The 17,997-nt window shown below is 51.6% G+C and overlaps 4 protein-coding genes across 4 annotated transcripts; 2 read left to right on the top strand and 2 right to left on the bottom strand.

The window, feature by feature from the left end:
* Window positions 1–368: 368 nt before the first annotated feature.
* Window positions 369–2,311, bottom strand: SLC35A4 (solute carrier family 35 member A4). Its single transcript, XM_028103474.2, has one exon. The coding sequence runs from the start codon at window positions 2,302–2,304 to the stop codon at window positions 1,330–1,332; it is 975 nt and encodes a 324-aa protein (XP_027959275.1). The 5' UTR covers window positions 2,305–2,311; the 3' UTR covers window positions 369–1,329.
* Window positions 2,312–2,731: 420 nt separating this feature from the next.
* Window positions 2,732–5,072, bottom strand: LOC114209431 (SLC35A4 upstream open reading frame protein). Its single transcript, XM_028103476.2, has 3 exons — window positions 4,854–5,072; window positions 3,546–3,644; window positions 2,732–2,929 (listed from the first exon to the last, which is right to left on the bottom strand). Exons 1-3 carry the CDS (start codon window positions 4,866–4,868, stop codon window positions 2,732–2,734), a joined length of 312 nt encoding a protein of 103 aa, XP_027959277.1. The 5' UTR covers window positions 4,869–5,072.
* Window positions 5,055–10,884, top strand: APBB3 (amyloid beta precursor protein binding family B member 3). Its single transcript, XM_028103468.2, has 13 exons — window positions 5,055–5,520; window positions 5,963–6,126; window positions 6,210–6,286; window positions 6,835–6,895; window positions 7,134–7,286; window positions 7,409–7,536; window positions 7,794–7,799; window positions 7,992–8,106; window positions 8,229–8,313; window positions 8,561–8,644; window positions 8,913–9,028; window positions 9,163–9,354; window positions 10,642–10,884. The coding sequence occupies exons 1-13, from the start codon at window positions 5,472–5,474 to the stop codon at window positions 10,876–10,878; spliced, it is 1,467 nt and encodes a 488-aa protein (XP_027959269.1). The 5' UTR covers window positions 5,055–5,471; the 3' UTR covers window positions 10,879–10,884.
* A 990-nt stretch (window positions 10,885–11,874) lies between these two features.
* Window positions 11,875–17,972, top strand: SRA1 (steroid receptor RNA activator 1). Its single transcript, XM_028103475.2, has 5 exons — window positions 11,875–11,963; window positions 12,101–12,226; window positions 16,586–16,791; window positions 17,108–17,216; window positions 17,370–17,972. The coding sequence occupies exons 1-5, from the start codon at window positions 11,939–11,941 to the stop codon at window positions 17,579–17,581; spliced, it is 678 nt and encodes a 225-aa protein (XP_027959276.2). The 5' UTR covers window positions 11,875–11,938; the 3' UTR covers window positions 17,582–17,972.
* The last annotated feature ends 25 nt before the right edge of the window (window positions 17,973–17,997 follow it).

The following is a 17,997-nucleotide window of genomic DNA, read 5'->3' as shown; positions in this document are numbered from 1 at the left end:
GATGACAGGAAGGAATATCAATGAGGGAACCAGCGGAAATGAGAATCAAAACCCTACTGAACCCATGAGTTCTCTAGCCTAAAATCTAGTTTGTCCTGCCAGGCCCAGTACCTTCTATTCCCAAGAATCCCTCCAAATTCCCCAGCGCCCCAGTTTGTGCTTCAGAGAAATTTGGAGAGTTCTACGACAGAGAACAGTCTCCACTCCCTGGATCCCTAAAGGAAATAATGCTCCTGGCAACAACTAGGAGAAAATAGTCTTTCCTCCTAGTCTGTAAGTTACTCCAGCATTAAGACATTCAGGGCACTAGGGGAACAAAATTACGTTTGAGTGAAGATACACAACACAGAAGACACAGGACCACCATAGCCAATTGCAGGAACCACCTGCACCCCAGAACACTTTATTAAGACTTTATTGCTTACATAGAGACACTGATTGAGCTACACCAAATTTCCCTGTGCCTGGTTCCAGGTCATTCTGGGTAGAGCTTCCCTAAACTGTAAAGAGCTGGGACACTGCTAGGCAGGGGCAGGACCCAGAGTGAGAAGAATGGTACCTCCTAGGAGCTGTAGAGGGGGCAGTGGGCTTGGAGAGGGGCCTTGGAGTGAGCAGAGAGGTCAGGAGTGTAGCCTTAAGCCAGGGCCCAGGGGCAACATTCCCTGAGATGAGTCAAGCTCCAGTCCTCTCTGGGGTTTCCAGAACAAAGGCTGGGTGGGTGTGGAGAGCAGCATGGTGGAAGGAGCATGGAGCACTGTCTCCAGGTGTTGCTGGAGCTGGGGGAGCTTTAGAAGAGTGGCCTGGGCGATCGGTATAAAAGCTGTGGCAATCGGGCTTTCCTGCATTACAGTGAGGGGTGAATGTCTCTAACGGGGGGGAGTCATGTACCAAAGCTGGGCTGGAGTAGCCCGCACCAGGCCTGGACGCAATGGGTCTGCTGGGGTGACCACAGGAGGCAAGGAAAGCCAACTGGTGCCCATACCCCACTTGAAACAACTGCATTCATGCAGGATGAGGCAGGGAGCCTCCTCCATTCGGGGTGAGGTCATTTCTAAGGCCTAGGTATTGATGCTTCCCCAATTCCTTAGAGTGTGGATGGACTTCTGGGAAGTTAAGTTTCTTTAATCAAACCCAGTCTTTAAGTCTCCTGGGGTAACCCTTCATTCACCCACCTCCAGAGACTAACCTGGCTGTTCTCACCACCCCCTTTTGTCACAAGGCACTTGTTACAGGGCTGGCTGCTGAGGAAGGGTCCGGAGGCCTGGGAGGTGGCTCTCATGATCGTACCCAATCTACAGGGTCAGGAGTCTGGGTGGAGGTGGTCAGGGGCTAGCAGCTGCCATAATATAGGCGCACAGCCAGACCAATGAGCAACGTGGCCAGGAAGAAGGCAGCAGTGAGCTGTAGCCGCAGCAGGGCTGCCGAGAGCACAGCATTGACCACCAGTGAGCAGGACACAACAAACAGGCGTGTGATGCTGCTGCCATGCTTCATGACGGCTGACATGAGCAGTCCATTTAGTGCCTGGCTCAGCACCACAAGCGCTGCCCATCCGGAGAAACCCTCCAGGAGGCCCGGGCCAGGGCCACCACCTGCATGTAGACCTAGATTCAGGAGCACACCAAAAGTGTAGAGGAAGAAGTTCTGAAGTGCTAGGGGCAGCCTCTGTCGCTTCATAAGCAGTTCTGTGTACACAGACGACAGGCCCGAGATGAGGCAGTACAAGATGAGAAGCAGCAGTCCCAGTGGAGTGATATGCAGGGGCATAGGGCCAGCAGCAGCTGCTGAAGGGGGTCCAGGAAGGGTGTTCCCAGGGTCCTGGAGGCCACCAGCTGCATAGCAGGCCCCCGCTGCCATCAGCAGCAGCAGTGCTAAGCCCTGGCGTGCAGAGAGGCGGTGCCGGAGACACAGGCAGTAGAACAGGGCCGTGCTTCCAATCTTGAGATTGCTCAGCACCTGGTAGGTGCTGGGGTCCATGTAACGTTGAAGATAGATCACCAGGTTGTTGTTAGCTCCATACAGTAGGGCTGATAGTGCAAAGGGGGCAGCCTGGCGCCATGGTGGGGCCCCCTGGGGCCATGCTTGCCAGCCCACCAAGAGGGAGAAGGCGCACAGCAGTAGCTTGGTCAGCTCAGTCAGCAGCACGGCCGAGGAGGGCCGGAAGGGCACTCTGCCGTTCACATGGCACAGTGCCAGCAATGGGGCATGGGCGCCATACATGGCAGTGGACAGGAGTAGCATCAGGGTCCAGCGGGCCTGCCTGGGACGGCCCAGGCCTGGCGTACCCCCGTCCTCTACACTCATGCCCAAACCAGCCCCCAGGTAGTCTGTGTAGCTAGCAAGGAGGCGGTGGGAATTGTAACAAGTTTGGGGAAAATCAGTACGGAGCCAGCTTGCAGGAGGGAGGAGCCGTGGTACATCGCTAGAGAGAATACTGAGAATCAGAGTCAGCTGCAAACCCCACAGTCAGGGCTGGAAGAGGAAGGGGCTGGTGGCCCTAGAAGCCACAGTCTCAGGGCCAGTCCCATGGGGTTAAGGAGGGGCGTCCCAACTGCTGGCTGATAAGCCACTGTTTACCCTCTGCAGGAAGGAAAGCAAGGATGAAGACTGTGGGCAAGTTGCAGATAGCAAAAGGGTGATAGGTGGGGAAGCCAAATACGGTGTCTGTGGTTGAAAGGCCTCTACCTGCAGGCCCGAGGTGCTCATCCTTCCTTCCCCATGGGATCCAGAGCTAGTCAGGCCCCTTTCGCAATGACTGAAGATAGTCCCTCAATGTCTTCTCCACATTGGGCACGGCATATGCCTGAGCTGCGTAGATGCCAGTGCAGGTACCAACAGCAAAGCCCAATACTGCTGATGCCCTCAGTTTGGCCACCACATAGCCGGCTAAGAAGCCCTTGAGGAATGGGGAGGACAAGAGTGAGCCATCCTGTGGAGCAAAATGAAGGAGAAAACTCAGCCAGGGTCTCCCTTCTCTATCCAGGGTCTACTCAAGCTCGCCCTAGAGCATCCCACCACCCCCTCCTCCTTACTCTAAAAAGCTGCAGTATTCTCTCCAAAGATTCTTTCAAGGTTCTAGAGGCAGAAAAAGAACCTAGAAGTCCTGATCACACAATCTCAGAACCCTGTGGTTAGAAGACTCCAACCACAGAACCCTACGACCACAAAGCTACAGAGATGTCCCTGAGGAATCTGACCCCTGCTGGCTTTTCCAGCATCACTTCCCATCACGCTCCCCATTACTATAGCCAAACTAAGTTATTGTCACTCCCCGTGTTCATCATGCTACCTCCAACCATGAGAGCTTTGCATATGTTGTTCCATCTGCCTGAAATGTTCTCTTCTCTCCTCTTTACCTAGTTAACTTCTATTTAAGATGCCAGTTCAAGTGTCGTTTTCTTAGGGAAACTTTCCTTGGGGGTCACAGAGAACTGGCCCTCAATAACCATTTGCTGAATAAATCTCTATTACCCATTCAGAAGTGTACAGGGCAATGCAGCCCAAGGGTGGGTTGCAGGGGGAGTGGTAGGCAGGTGCAACTTTACCTGGCTCACACCACTGCTGACTTCGTCTTCCACACGCTGCTGCAGGCGTTCCAGCTGGTTCTTGAGAAATGCCAGGTCCTTAAGCTTGGGCAGAGAATCCTAGAACAAGAAAGAAGCCAGCTCCAGCAGGTTAACGCAGCCTTATTCTCTGTTCAGGTCTATCAGAGGCTGGGTGGGTGGGGGTGTGAGCATGAGAAATCTCTTATAAAAACTTCCTGCGATGATGGTGGTAACGAAAAAAAAAAAAAAAGACATTCAAAAGTGAATTCACAGGGGCGTCTGGGTGCTCAGTCGTTAAGCGTCTGCCTTCGGCTCAGGTCATGATCCTAGGGTCCTGGGATCGAGCCCCGCATTGGGCTCCCTGCTCAGCGGGAGGCCTGCTTCTCCCTCTCCTACTCCCCCTGCTTGTATTCTCTATCTAGCTATGTCTCTCTCTGTCAAATAAATAAATAAAATATTTAAAAAAAAAGTGAATTCACACGGGGGTCATGGAGGGGGTGACAGATGGGATCTGCATCTGTGACAATCCTTACAGAATTTTATATAGCAAGCAGTGTGTAGAGAGGCAAAAGACACAGCTAGGATACCTTCAGCTGGATTTATCAGGCTGACTGACTCGACTATAAGCTACATGAAAGTGGCAACCAGTCCGTCTTGCCTACAGGGTCCCCAAGCCTAACACAAAAACTGTTAAGTACTTAGTAAATGTGCAGATGGTGCTAAACTTAAGACCAACCGGTGAATCATGGCCTGAGGCACTTCCCTGGACGCTCTGGGGTAAACCTGATTTCTGCCTGGGCTTCCCAAACTGAATGTGTGCCTGGATGCGCTAGCTGGGGTGGGGGTGGGGGGTGGCTGTCTGCAGGAGTGTGGGTAAATGAACTAAGTGGCTCTGATCACCTCAAAGTATAAAATTCAGTGTTGTGCGCAAGAGAGTTTGAATGAGAATGTCCGTGTCCGTGTGGCTTGGAAACATCGTGTTTCCAGGAGGGAAATTTCGGGGGGCTAGGGAATGCAAGAGTGAGGAGTATGTCAGGGTGAGTGTGTCTGAGTGTGTGCCAGTAATTAAGGAGCGTGAGGGTCCCGGGAGAGGACACCTGGGAGATGCCCGGCTCAGCTTGCCTCGTGTAGTGCTCCGCTACTCCACTCCCCAGTGTTGAGGCAGTCGACAAGAGTATAAACCCGACCAGAGTAAAAACCCTATAAAGGGCACTCCTACGCAAGAGAGGCTCCAAGTATCGCCTCTCCCAAGGACTAAAACGGTGTGAAGACCACCCCGCACTGCAGAAAACCCTCACGTCCACTCACCTTGTCATCCGCCATCTTCCCCGCCGAACTTGTTGCGCAGGCGCAGCCCCGCCTCCCTCATGCCAAGTGCTACGGCCATCTTTACTGAGGGCGAAGGCACTTCCGGGGCATTTTTGGCAAGGGTGGAGGTGCTCTCCCGACGGCCGAGCCCGGGTAGTCTCCTTCTCTCAGGTACTCCCACGTGACGCCTCCGGCGCGACACAACTGCGTGTCCGCGCGCGCTCACGACGTGGACGTGGTGAGCTCACTCGTGCGCATGTGCGCACCGCGCACGTTCGTCTGGCTGGTCGTCCGCCCCTTGATGAGCTCATAGTTGCGCCGTGATGTCAGCGGGGGCGTTGGCATCGGTCGGTGCGCTTTTCCTCGAGCCACGCACGGAAACACGCACCCACTTGGGTTTCCAGAGGCCTGTTTACACGCGCCACCCCTCGGCGGGCGGCGCTGCTCAGACTCGTCCTTTCCCGCCCCTGGGACTCGGCTCTTACCCCACCTTGTATTTGTGCGGCGCCCGTTGGCCTGGCCAGAGCAGAGGCTGGGTTTGTGAGCGCAGCCGCTCCGGAGGTCGAGCTGGGCTGAGATTGCGGGCCGGCGAAGGCCGGCGGGGACGCGGTCGGGGCTATGCTGGGCAAGGATTACATGCTGGCCATCATTCTGGTCAACTGCGATGGTGTGCACGGAGGGGCCCGATGGGAGGATGGGGAGCTGAGGGGGAAACGAGGGAGTCGACGGGGTATGTCTCAGGATGAGGACCAGGGGACAAGTGAACCCTGGATCTTTGCGCTGTAAAGGACCTCCTGGACCTCCATCCTAAGGATTGTCCGCTTTGGGTTGGAAGGAGTGTTCTTTTTTTTTTTTAACTTTAATTTATTAATTTGAGAGAGAGAGCACAAGCGGGAAAAGGGAGAAGCAGGCTCCCTGCTGAGCAGGGAGCCCCATGTGGGGCTGATCGCAGGACCCTGAGATCATGACCTGAGCCCAAGGTAGCTGCTTAAAGGACTGAGCCACCCAGGCGCCCCCGGAGGTTGGTTCTGACAGGGTTATTCTGAACCCACCAATATTCCTTCCCTCTCCAATCCCGTGATTCCTCTCCCCATCCCATGTTCCTGTAGATGACTTGTGGGGGGACCAGAGTCTGGAGGGGGAGCCAGGACTGCCCCCTGGCTGGAGGAAGATACGAGATGCTGCAGGTACTTACTATTGGCATGTACCCAGTGGCAGCACCCAGTGGCAGCGCCCAACCTGGGAGACAGGAGATGCAGAGGATCCAGGCACGGTAGGTGGAGTGTGAGGAGGGGTGTCTGAGCCCGTGTGTGGATCTAGGCTTGCTGCCACACTGACCTAGTTCCCTCTCCACAGAGGACGGAGGGGATTTGGGGACTTCGGCCCCCCAAGGGGAGATCCTTTTCTAGTCTGGAGAGCTCACTGGACCGCAGGTAACAGGGATAGGCCAGGCAGAATGAAAGACTCGGGGTTCCATGGTGTTCAGAGATGCAGTTGGACTCACATTCTGCTTTCAAGCCCAGGTTCTTGGCTCTGTCCCATTTCTTGAGACTTAGTATTTTGAAGTTTGTCCCTTGTTCCATGATCTGTGTTTTGCTACATGTTCTTTCCTATTATGGGTGCTGACAAATCACATTCTAGATCTTGGCCACTGTACTAAGCTCTTTTCTGTGGGGGTTCCTGTCCTGTGTTCTAGAGAGTCTTGTCTCAATTTGGGGTTTTGGTCCAAGTTTTGGATCCTGTTCCACGTTTGCAACTTTTATTCTATGTTCTATGTCCTGAGTTTTTGTTTGAATTTTGAACCTCACTCTGTGTTATATTCATTTAATATGTCCTGGGCCCTCTCCCACTCTGGTTTTATATTTGGGGCACTATGTTCTGGGTCTTATCCCATATCTCATGCCCATCAAGCAGTCAGGGCTTCCCCACTGTCCCTTCTGTAGGAAGTGTGGTCACCTTATGAGCTCTGGCTCTCTTCCAGGAACTCTCTGTCCTGGTATGGTGAGGAGTCCTACATCCAGAGTATGGAGCCAGGGGCTAAGGTAGTGTTTTGGGCCTGAGGGCCCAAGGAATGGTGGTGGGGGTGGTGGATTGTTCCAAGGGCAAGGTCAGGGGTGGGAGTGGGCTGGGAAGAAGTGATGAAGCGTGAAGGGAGTGGGTACCAGAAGGTTTGTGTGTGTGGAAGCTGCAACATCTCCCATCCTACTCTGCCTCCTGTTCCACTTCCATGTCCACCTCCACTTACTCAGAGCCCTCCTGTCCTTTCCCCTAACCCATCAGTGCTTTGCAGTCCGCTCCCTGGGTTGGGTAGAGGTACCCGAAGAGGATCTGGTACCAGGGAAGAGCAGTATTGCAGTCAATAACTGCATCCAGCAACTGGCCCAGACTCGCAGCTGTAGCCGCAGCCAGCCCCCAGTTGGTGCCTGGGGTGAGGTGAGCTGGCTGGCCCTTCAAGGGATTCAGCCCAGGGCCCAGCAGAGACAGTTGTTGCTGAATTGCCTGTTCTCCGTGGCAACCACCTTCATCTGAGCTCTGGACTGACCTTTCCTTGGCAGGGCCAGAACATGCTGATGATCCTAAAGAAGGATGCCATGAGCCTGGTGAATCCTCTGGACCACAGTCTGATCCACTGCCAACCTCTGGTGCACATCCGTGTGTGGGGTGTGGGCAGCTCCAAGGGCCGGTGAGGACCCCTACATCCCCCCCCCCCAAGTGAGAGTTGCTCCTCCCTCCCTCCTGCAGGCTGTGGTCCCCACTGATGCTGATCCTCTGTACTTGAACCCCTGGACACAGATTCTCTGACATGGACCCAAGCTCTGCCTCCCCTGCCTGGTCCAGCTCTGGTTGGGGAGGGTGGGCCCAGCTCAGCAGGGACGGATGGGGGAGAGCCTGAGAGGCTGGGCTGATTCTCTCCTGTGCTCCCACATGCTTCCGGAACAGTGACAGGTGAGCGACAGCCCGGTGCCTTGAGCCCCAGCCCTGACCTCCCTATTCTGTCCCCACCATGTCCCTTGCCTGACTCTCCAGTCTCCTGCAGGCACTACAGGTCCCTGTTCCTACCCAGCCTCTACCCTACCCCAATCTCCACCCCTGTCCTTGCCCCTGCCCCTGCCCCAGCCCCATCTCTCACCCTGCCAGGGACTTCGCTTTTGTGGCGGGTGACAAAGACAGCTGTATGCTCAAGTGCCATGTGTTTCGCTGTGATGTCCCTGCCAAGGCCATCGCCAGTGTCCTACATGGGCTCTGTGCCCAGGTAAGGGCCAAGAATGGGGCAGGGAATGTGGGTATGGAGCTGGCCTGAAGCTTCCAAGGTGGTTGGGTCAGGGAAGTATTGACCCTCTCCCTTTATCTCATGCTGGTTGCACTGTGTTTCAGATCTTGTCAGAGCGAGTAGGTGTCAGTGGTGATTCCCCTTGCTCCTCCCTAGACCCCATCTCCCCTGAAGACCTGCCACGGCAAGGTATGGGGAGGGAGGTCTTGCACTGCAGTAAGAGGCTACTTTAGTGCAAGTTTGGGCTGTTTAGTCATGGTTGTTTAGTACTTCCTTGGAGATGTGGGACTTCTGATGTGTGCTGGTTCCAGGGATCCCAAACTCTGAATTGGAGGAGCATCCATGGCCTTCCTTCTACTAGCGCCAGTTCTCAGAAGGGTGGGTAAGGGGGTCATTGAGAGAGTGCTCAGGCCAACTTGCTGCGTGTACATTTCAGTGGAGCTGCTGGATGCAGTGAGCCAGGCTGCTCAGAAGTACGAGGCACTGTACATGGGGACCTTGCCAGTCAACAAAGCCATGGGTGAGGACTGAGCTAGCTGAGGAGGTGGGCTACATGGGGTCAGGGAAGGTGGGTATGGTAGTATCTACCACAATTTCTCAAGAGTGCTCCCATGGCCCTGTCCGGCCTACAGTGTGCCATCCTTCCCAACTCAGGATTCTAAGCCCAGCCCCAGCCCTTCTATTGCCATCTCTCTGAATCCCAAGTCCGTGAGAGGGGCCTAGACACTCCCCGCAGATCCCTTTTTTCTTTACATCTGGGAGACACTATGGTGGGCATGTCCCCTCAGGCATGGACGTGCTGAATGAGGCCATTGGTACCCTCACCACCCGGGGGGACCAGGATACCTGGGTCCCTGCCATGCTCAGTGTGTCTGACTCTCTAATGACTGCACATCCCATTCAGGTACCAGAAGAAGGTGAAGGTGGGGGCTGTGGAGGGGTGGGAGGGATGCTCAGGGGCTCATTGCTTGCTATTGGAAGAGCTCACTGGGTCCAGCCAGTGCCCGGTCCTCTAGTGACCAGGCCTGGTGTGGGCAGGCAGAAGCTGGTGCAGAGGAGGAAGCACTATGGCAGTGCCCTGTGCGCCTTGTGACCTTTATTGGTGTTGGCCGTGACCCTCACACCTTTGGCCTCATTGCTGACCTGGGCCGTCAGAGCTTCCAGTGTGCAGCCTTCTGGTGCCAGCCCCACGCAGGGGGACTCTCTGAAGCTGTGCAGGCTGCTTGCATGGTGAGTTACGGGTGGGAATGGGTGGGTGGGGTTGCCCTGCAGCTGCTCTGTACTGGTGACTGGGGCTCGGGATTGGCACCCCCAGAAATCACAAACCAGTAATCCCAGGGCTGACTATAGTAAACTACTCTTTTATTTGGCCTTCGTGCTGTTTTTAATAAGTTCAAGTTAGTTGCTGATATTTAGAGCCAGGATATTTCATGTATTAATTGCTATCCCTGTTTCTCTTAAAATATCAGAACCTCTGATACTGGGTCCACACATATAAATTTCAACATTCAGCTGAATTGTGTAGGGACTGTTTGCGTTAGGGTGGGCACTGTTTCTCCTGTTTCTCTCGTTTAGGTTATTTCCTGGCATCTGTGGGCATTGGAATGTGGGATGCTTGCACTCTATGAATTCAGCTTACTCTTTCCTTAACAAACATGAGTGCCTACAGGGTACCAGGCACCATACTGGATCCTGGGAATTTACTGATAGAGAAGGCACAGACTTTGCCCTCACACAACACTCAGGTTAGATCAGAGACAGACCAGAAGGGAGTGGTACACCACAGGATGATGAAGGAGATGGACCATTCCAGAAGGCCACCTGAAAGAGGTGATAGGAAGCTGAGAATTGAAGGTCTAAGGAAGAAGTTCGGTAAAGGGGACTGGGACAGAAGGTGTGCCAAATACACGGACACCCAGCTGTGAAGATGAGAGCAATATTGGTGGATTAGGGTATCTAAAAGAATCTCGTGTATCTGGAGGGGCGGATGAAGTGAGAGATGGGGGCAGAAAAAACATCAGGTCATGGAAGAACTTAGAGATTGTGGTCATGAGTTTATTTTGTCCCAAGTCACTTTGAGCCGTTGAAAGGTTTTGAGCAGTGAATTTAAGTTTGTGGGTCAGGAAGATCACTTAAGGTACATTATGGGTAAGTCTGAATACCAGTTCTATCATTTTTTGCCTAGGTGACCTTGGGCAAGTTAACGTATATTCTCTCTGAACCAAAATTTCCTCATTTGCAAAATGGTTATAACACCTGATAAATAACTTTGAATTAAGTTAAATTTATGCGAAGCACTTAGCACAGTGTCCAGCCCTCCTTAAATGCTCAGGAAATGTCAAATTTTCTGTTTCTGTTATTGAGCTCCCTGGGAATGCTGTAGGGGCTCCAGATGGGGCCGACTACCAGCCTCATTCATAGCGGACTGAAGCCATGGCCGGTTGCCTGTTCTGCAGAAGCTGTCAGGGAGTCCAGGGGCAGAAAGGAGCTGGATCCTCACATTCCCCTTTTCCCTAGGTTCAGTACCAGAAGTGTCTTGTGGCCTCTGCAGCTCGAGGCAAGGCCTGGGGTGCCCAGGCCCGTGCCCGCCTGCGGCTCAAGCGGACCAGCTCCGTGGACTCCCCAGGAGGTCCCCTCCCGCTCCCCCTGCTCAAAGGAGGGGTTGGGGGTGCAGGGGCGGCCCCTCGAAAGCGGGGTGTCTTTTCTTTTCTTGATGCCTTCCGTCTGAAACCCTCTCTGCTCCATATGCCCTAGGTTAATCCAGGAGGACTGGGTAAGGAGGCTCTGGGTCCATGCCCAACTCTATACCCCTTCATTCTGCAGGGGCCTGTAGCCTCTCCTTGAAGCCTTCTCTGCCTGCCCCTCCGGCTCTTGCCTACCCTCTCTTTATTGCCCGGTTTATTAAATGTTTATAGGGATGACTGAGAGGCCTGCACTACAACCCAGGCCCCTGGCTGCCCTTTCCCTGGGTCCCTGTGTTCCTTGCCCCTGTCCAGCCCTGGACCGTTGGCTCTACCTCAGCAACACTTTATAGCAAAATCAGTACAAATAAAAATCCCTCAGTGACCTCACTGGGTGTGAGTATATTGGGCCTGGGACAGGGTTGGGGGTTAACACCTGCGTGAGGTGAGTGTCTGTGTCTCTGGTTGGTGTTGGCTGCCTGTAGTCACATGAGGACATGGGTGTGGCAGAAATCTGACTTCATTCTTTCAACAAATGTATCTTTTAAGGTCTGCTAGACAGTGGGGATATAAAATATGGGTTCCACTCTCAGAAGGGGAGATGAACAAGCATTAAATAAGGTAGATAACATATAGTACAACTAGGAAATCTCAGGGTTGTGGAGGCTCCAGTAAGATACTTAAGTACTGAAGGAAAGTGAATACTAGTTACGGAGCCTGGGGAGTATAAATGTGCAGGGCAGTAGAGAGAGGTGAGGTTCTAGAATTCCAGCTGGTTAGATCACACAGGGACATTTGTGAAGCAGGAGTTTCTGGTGGTTAAAACTTACGCCTGAGAGCAACTGTGACGGAGTTTGAACCTACAGGGGATTAGGACTCCTAGAGCGCCGCCTCTTGGAAAACAGCCCCCTTTAGTGCCTTGTGATCAGGGTCCCGATGTTTTATTAGCTGGAGATTTCGAGTTCATTAGGGAGCTGGGGCAGCGTTCCCACAGCGGCTCCCGGCATTTCTGAACAGCCATTCAACGTAGAGGGCTCCTGGCAACCGGCCGGCCCAGAGGCGGCCCCGGCCCGCGCGGGTGAACGGCCGGCCCGGAAGTGACGCGCTGTGCTGCCGGCCTTGCGGAAGTGGAGATGGCGGAGCTGTACGTGAAGCCGGGTGAGCGCGGCCGGCGGCCTAGGAGCGCTGGGTCGTCCCCCTACCCAAGCTGAAGGCGGCTACTGCACGAGGGGGGGGGGGGTGGTGGAGCCGTCGTCTCTCTGGGGCTCGCTTCACATGTCCCCTCACTTCTGCAGGCAACAAGGAGCGTGGCTGGAACGACCCGCCGCAGTTCTCCTACGGGCTGCAGACCCTAGCTGGGGGACCCAAGCGCACGCCGCTCACCAAGAGGGTCGCCGCTCCCCAGGATGGCTCCCCTAGAGGTGCGTGGGGGCCCTGTACGCGGAGACCGGCCGAGAGGGCGGTGCCAGGGATAAACTTGGCCCGAGGGCCCTTTTTGTGCTCCTCTTAGGTCTGAGAGGTTGAGCTCCATAAAGGGGCACAGGGCAGGCCGTTTTCCGGGCCCCTTCTCTACTGACATTTATGTCAATAAATTGTAAGTTTCAATAGAATCTGTCTTTGCTTTCACTGTAGGTGAGCTCATCCAGACCTATGTTTTTTTTTTAATACAGTTTTTATTCTGTTTCCACATTTTATTTCCAACCTGAATACCGTAGCGATATATTTCTTTGTCTTGTGCTACGTCTTCACTTGGTTCTATGATAAGCATCCAGACTTAATGTGTTCATTCATTCATTCATCCAGTGTTATCTACTGAGCATCTCTGAGCCACGCACTGCTTGAGGACAAGCTAGACAGCAGTGAACAAGACAAAAAAGGTTTCTGTTTTCATGTCTATCTCCAAAGCTAGGCTACACTCTAGCTTTGGAGATAGACAAATTAAGTAGTGGTAAGGGCTCTGCAGAAGAAACAGGGTAATGCAAGAGTGACTTTGTAACTAAGTTAGGTGGCTGAGGAGCTGAGTTTAAGCTGAATGGTTAAGATCTAGCCAAGCAAAGATCAGGTGTAAGAGCATTGCAGGTGCTGGAAACAGTGCAAAGGCCCTGAGAAAAAGTTTGGCAAATTCAGAGACTGAGGGAATACCTAATGGCTAGAGCACAGTGGGTTAAGTAGAGAAATTAAAATCTGAGAAGTAGGCAGGGGCCAGATCATAGTGGGTTTTATAAACCAGGATAAGGAGTTTTGTATTTTAGTCTGGGTAAAGTTGGAAGCCACTGAAAAGTTTAGAGGGACACCTTTACTTCTGAGCATGTCCTGTGCGAACAGCTGGAGCTATGGCCCCGCAAAAGGGGCTCAGATTTAGCTCTTTCAGCACCCCTGTGTTAACCATACTCAGCACTGCAGAGAATGACACAAACCAAGGTTTTTAAATTATTTTTTTAAAAGAAAGAGTGAGTGGGGGAGGGGCAGAGGGAGCAAGAGAGTCCCAAACAGGGAGAGCCTGATCCGGGGCTCAATCTCACGACCCTGAGATCATGACATGAACCAAAATCAAGATTCGATGCTTAAATGACTGAGCCACCCAAGTGCCCCACAAACCAGGGTCTCTTAACCTTGGCACAACTGACATTTTGGGCCAGATAATTCTTTGTTGTGAGGGACTGTCCTGTACTTTGTAGGATGTTTGTAGCATTCCTGGTTTCTACCCACTGGAGGCCAAGTAGCATTCACTCAGTTGTGACAGCCGAAAGCACCTCCAGACATTTGTCCCTGGGGGCAAACTCTCCCCAGCTTGAGAAACACTGACTGATGTACATCTTAAAATAGATCACTGCCTGCTGTATGGACAATAGATTTTAGCGAAGATGTGGAAAGGCAAATTAAGAGGCTATTTCGGTAACATGGGCAAGATTGAACGGTTTGGCCAAGAGTGAGAGTTATAGCGGTAGCAGGGATTGGATAGATGTGGCGTATGTTACTGAGGAGGTCAGTAGGGTAGATATAGATGAGAGAAAGAAGAACCAATATAACTTAAACTTTTCGCTTGAACTGGCTGATATTGTTCATAGATACGGGAAACCAGGGGCTGGGGGGCAATAAAGGTTTGGGGGGAGGGGAAAAACAAGCTTCGTCTTGGACATGTTAAAATTTAGGCTGCTACTATAGGGAGAGGTCTAGGCCAGAATTACAGAAATGAGTCATGATTGTATGGTTGGTGTTTGGTGTGGGCTTGAATGAGGTTACTTAAAAAGAATGTGTGGATAGAGGCCTAAAGAGGGTCCAAGATGGAGCCCCAAGGCTCTCTAGCATTTCAAGGTTGAGTAGAAAAGGAATTACAAAGGGCCTTGAGAAATAGCTAAAGCAGCAAGAAGAAAAGTAAAATTTACTCAGAGTAAAATTTTGACTCAACCATGATGGATGATGCTGAGAGGTCAGGACAGATCGAGAAAAGGGACCACTAGATGAGTCAAACTAAATTAAGACACTGATTACCACAGAAGCAGTCTGTGATGAGAGTAGAAACCCAGTTGGATGGGCTGAGGAGAGAATGTAAAAAGTAGAGAGACTAACTATAGACTATAGGTCATTCAAGAAATTCTGCTGTGAGGCTGTGCCTAAGGTTGGAATGTGAGGTAAGGGAGGATTTTTGTTTTTAAGATGGCAAACACTGGAGCATGTTTGTGTGCTGATGGGATGATTCTCTAGTGGGAGAACTGGTGGGGCAGGAAAACAGGTTAACTACAGGAGAGAAACCTAGAGAAGACGAGGCTGGCATTAGTATAGCTGGAAAGATGGCCTCTGAAAGGAGCAGGAAACTTTCATTTATCAGAGGAAGGAAAGTGGCCACAGGTACAGGCAGATTAGTAGAACTGGTGGTAAGAGGAGAAAGTTCCTGTTTAACCACCTCCCTTTTCTCACTGAAATATGAGGCACTGTCGGATGTAGAATGCAGGGAAAGGAAAAGTAGAGGGAGAAGACAGAAAAATTCAGGGAGAAAATATGGGAAGAGTTCTGAAGAATGGAAAAATGAGGCAAAGAATAGGAATTCCAGATAGTGCTGGATACCTTTTAGTATCTGTACCCATGAATTTGAAGTGTAACTCAACAGCATGGTTCTGTTTTTCCTCCTAACAAGTGCGGGCAAGTTGGGTTTACCAGGAAAGTGGGACAGTGGGAGGGGACAAAATGAGGTAAGAGTGTCTATAAGGGAGTGATTTTAATGCATGAAATCTGATTGATTGGGCTGGAAGGATAGGAGAGGTGGTCAGGTTTTGGAGATGGCACAGTGTTGTTGAGAACAAGGCAGAGAAGAGTGAAAGGCTGAGGGTGGGTGGGAAAAATCATCATTGGAGACGAGGAGCTTAAGAAACTGAGAGGCCAGACTATAAGATGAATTAATCATCCATGTGAATGTTGATGCCTAGAAGTCAATTGACTTTTCTTTTCTCTTTTTCCATAGTGCTTTCGACCATCCCATTACTACAGGGAAAAACCGGGAGTCGTCCTTGACTCCTCTCTCCCTCACTCCCAATCCACAAAGTCCTGTCGCTTTCTCCTCCTAAATAAATCTTGGACCACTCCATTTCCCCTCATCTGCTCTCTAGTCCATGCCAGGATTCTCTTTCCTGGACTACTCCATTAACTTCCCAGCTGTTGTCCATGACACCATTCTTGACGTATTCTCATCTATTTTTCACAGACCATACCGAGTGAATGTCTTAAAAAACAAGTCTAGTTACACCATCCCCTGCTTTTATAAAGCTGCAGTGGCTTACCATTACCATTAGGCTCAAGACCAAAAGCCTCCAAAGCCCTATACGGTCTGGACTCCTGTTTGCTTCTCCAGAGATAGCTAATACTGCTTTCTTCAGTGTTAATAATTTCCAGCCATGCAGGGCTGGTTTGTGTAACTTGAACAAGTCAGGACTTACCCAGCTCTTAGGCACTGCCCTTACCTCTGCCCAGTACATGATTCTTTGTGGCTGCAGCTACCTCATCCATTAGCTATTAACTTTGTGAACACTTTTTGTTACACAGTAATCTAGCAGTTGCACCTATATTCTTACTTAATCATCACTGCAATCCTGTGAAGTAAGTGCTACTACCATGATATCCCCATTTTATAGAAAAGGAACCCAAGCTCAGGGGTTAAGGGTAACCTGCCAAATGCCACATAGTGGGTAAGCAAGGATAAACTTAGAAGTCACCTCAGAAGGCCTTCCTTGAACACTCAGTCTAGGTGGTTCCCTGTACTATACCCCCCTTTTGAAAAGATTTTATTTTGAGAGAGAGCAGAGCTAGAGTGTGCGTGAGTGGGGGGAGGGACAGAGGGAAAGGAAGAGAAAATCTCAAGCAAGCTGCCTCCATGCTGAGCGAGGAGCCTGACTCGGCGCTCCATCTCACAACCATGAGATCATGACCTAAGCCGAAATCAAGAGTCCAAGGCTTAACTGAGCTACACACCCAGGCGCCCCTTCTATTCCTCTTTATTACATCACGTTTTCTTTGTAGCATGCAACATAATTTGGTAATTTGTGTGTGTGTGTGTGTGTTTTCTTTCCCTAGGATTTCTGCTCTGAGGTCAGGAACTTAATCCATCTGGTTTACTACTCTGTGTCTGGTGCCTTGGACATTGTCTGGCACATGGTAGAGACTTCATAAATACACATTTTTGAGGGAACGAGTTGTCCCAGAGAGTAGCCTTCTAGAAGGGATGAAGGTAGAATCGAGCTTTTTACCTGTTTTAGCCATGTTTGCTTGATCCCGCTTTACTTTTTCAGTCCCCACCTCACAGACTTCTCCTGGGCCTCCCGCAGTGGGGCCTCCACCTCCTTCTAATAAGGCTTCCAGGCCCCCACCTGTGGGAAGTTGTCCTGCCTCCAGTGTGGAGCCAACAAATTTCCCAGTCATCGAATCTGAAACTCTGCTGGAAGATGTGCTCAAACCTTTGGAAGAGGCACTGGAGGACTGCCGTGGCCACACAAAGGTAATAAGCCCTAGCACACCAGTGGGGGGTTAAAAGGACTTCGGTCCTTCATTTTCTTACTTGTAAAGTAGCACTCCAGAATGAGTTTCCGAGGATCTGAGAAACTCTGGAAATTGTAAAATTCTAGCCATATATGCATTTTTCTTGGGAGGAGGAGATCCATGAGTTTTGTCAGATTCTCCGTGGGGCCTCTACCCAGAACTCTTAAGTGTTTCTCTGGGCCAGAGAGAGCAGGTCCACTTCCTGTTTGGCGTTGCCTTTCCCCTGCTCCTGTTGGGCTAGCAGTACTGACTTGGAGGGGGCTTCTGTCTCTCAGAAGCAAGTATGTGATGACATCAGCCGCCGCCTGGCTCTGCTGCGGGAACAGTGGGCTGGAGGGAAGCTGTCAGTGCCTGTGAAGAAGAGGATGGCTCTGCTGGTGCAAGGTATGGGTAGGTCCTTGGTCTAGCCTAGCTCCCTCAACTTGTCATGGACGGCTCAGCTGGAAGAGATGCTGAGATTCTGACTGGTTGGGATCACAGGACTGAGAGGTAGGTCTTTTGCCCCAAGCTGCTTGTTTACCTCCTCTCTTTCCTCAGAGCTTTCAAGTCACCAGTGGGATGCAGCAGATGACATCCACCGCTCACTCATGGTTGACCATGTGACTGAGGTCAGTCAGTGGATGGTGGGAGTTAAAAGATTAATTGCAGAAAAGAGGAATCTGTCTTCAGAGAAAGAGTCCAATGAAGAGAAATCTACAGCCACAGCTGAGGAGAACCAGATGGTACCAGGCGTCCAAGAGGCTCCATAATCCCCCGTGGGATCCCGACTCACACCATTTCCTATGCCTGGGCCTTCTCTCACCTGGCTCCCTTACCATTTGGGAGACTGCTTCCTTGGGATCCTTTGCCTGATCTACCCATCTCTGGGGGAAGAGGTGTCAGCCACCTGGGCCACAGGGAAGCCGCCTGTTACCCATAACATATCATTTCAATAAAAACATCTTAATAGTGGGCCCTGGGTAGGAGAGAGAAGGCTTTCTTGTGCCAAACTAGTTGCTTGTGGTGTCCTTGACTGCCTTGCTCCTTGTGTACCCTACAAACCTCTCTCCTTCCTTTCGTCATGAATGGCTTTGCTAGGCATGACCAATTACTGCCTGCCACTTTCCCCCCAAATAGACGGAAACACACATTCCTTGCTGGGCTGAGTATCTCTATTTTTGGATAA

The sequence above is a fragment of the Eumetopias jubatus genome, unplaced genomic scaffold (assembly GCF_037043125.1).
Source record: "Eumetopias jubatus isolate StellerSeaLion01/CBP00866 unplaced genomic scaffold, mEumJub1_p1.0 scaffold_5, whole genome shotgun sequence".
NCBI classification, from domain to species: domain Eukaryota; kingdom Metazoa; phylum Chordata; class Mammalia; order Carnivora; family Otariidae; genus Eumetopias; species Eumetopias jubatus.
The sequence above is the reverse complement of the archived record's forward strand: the minus strand, read 5'-3'. Positions and strand labels throughout refer to the sequence as shown.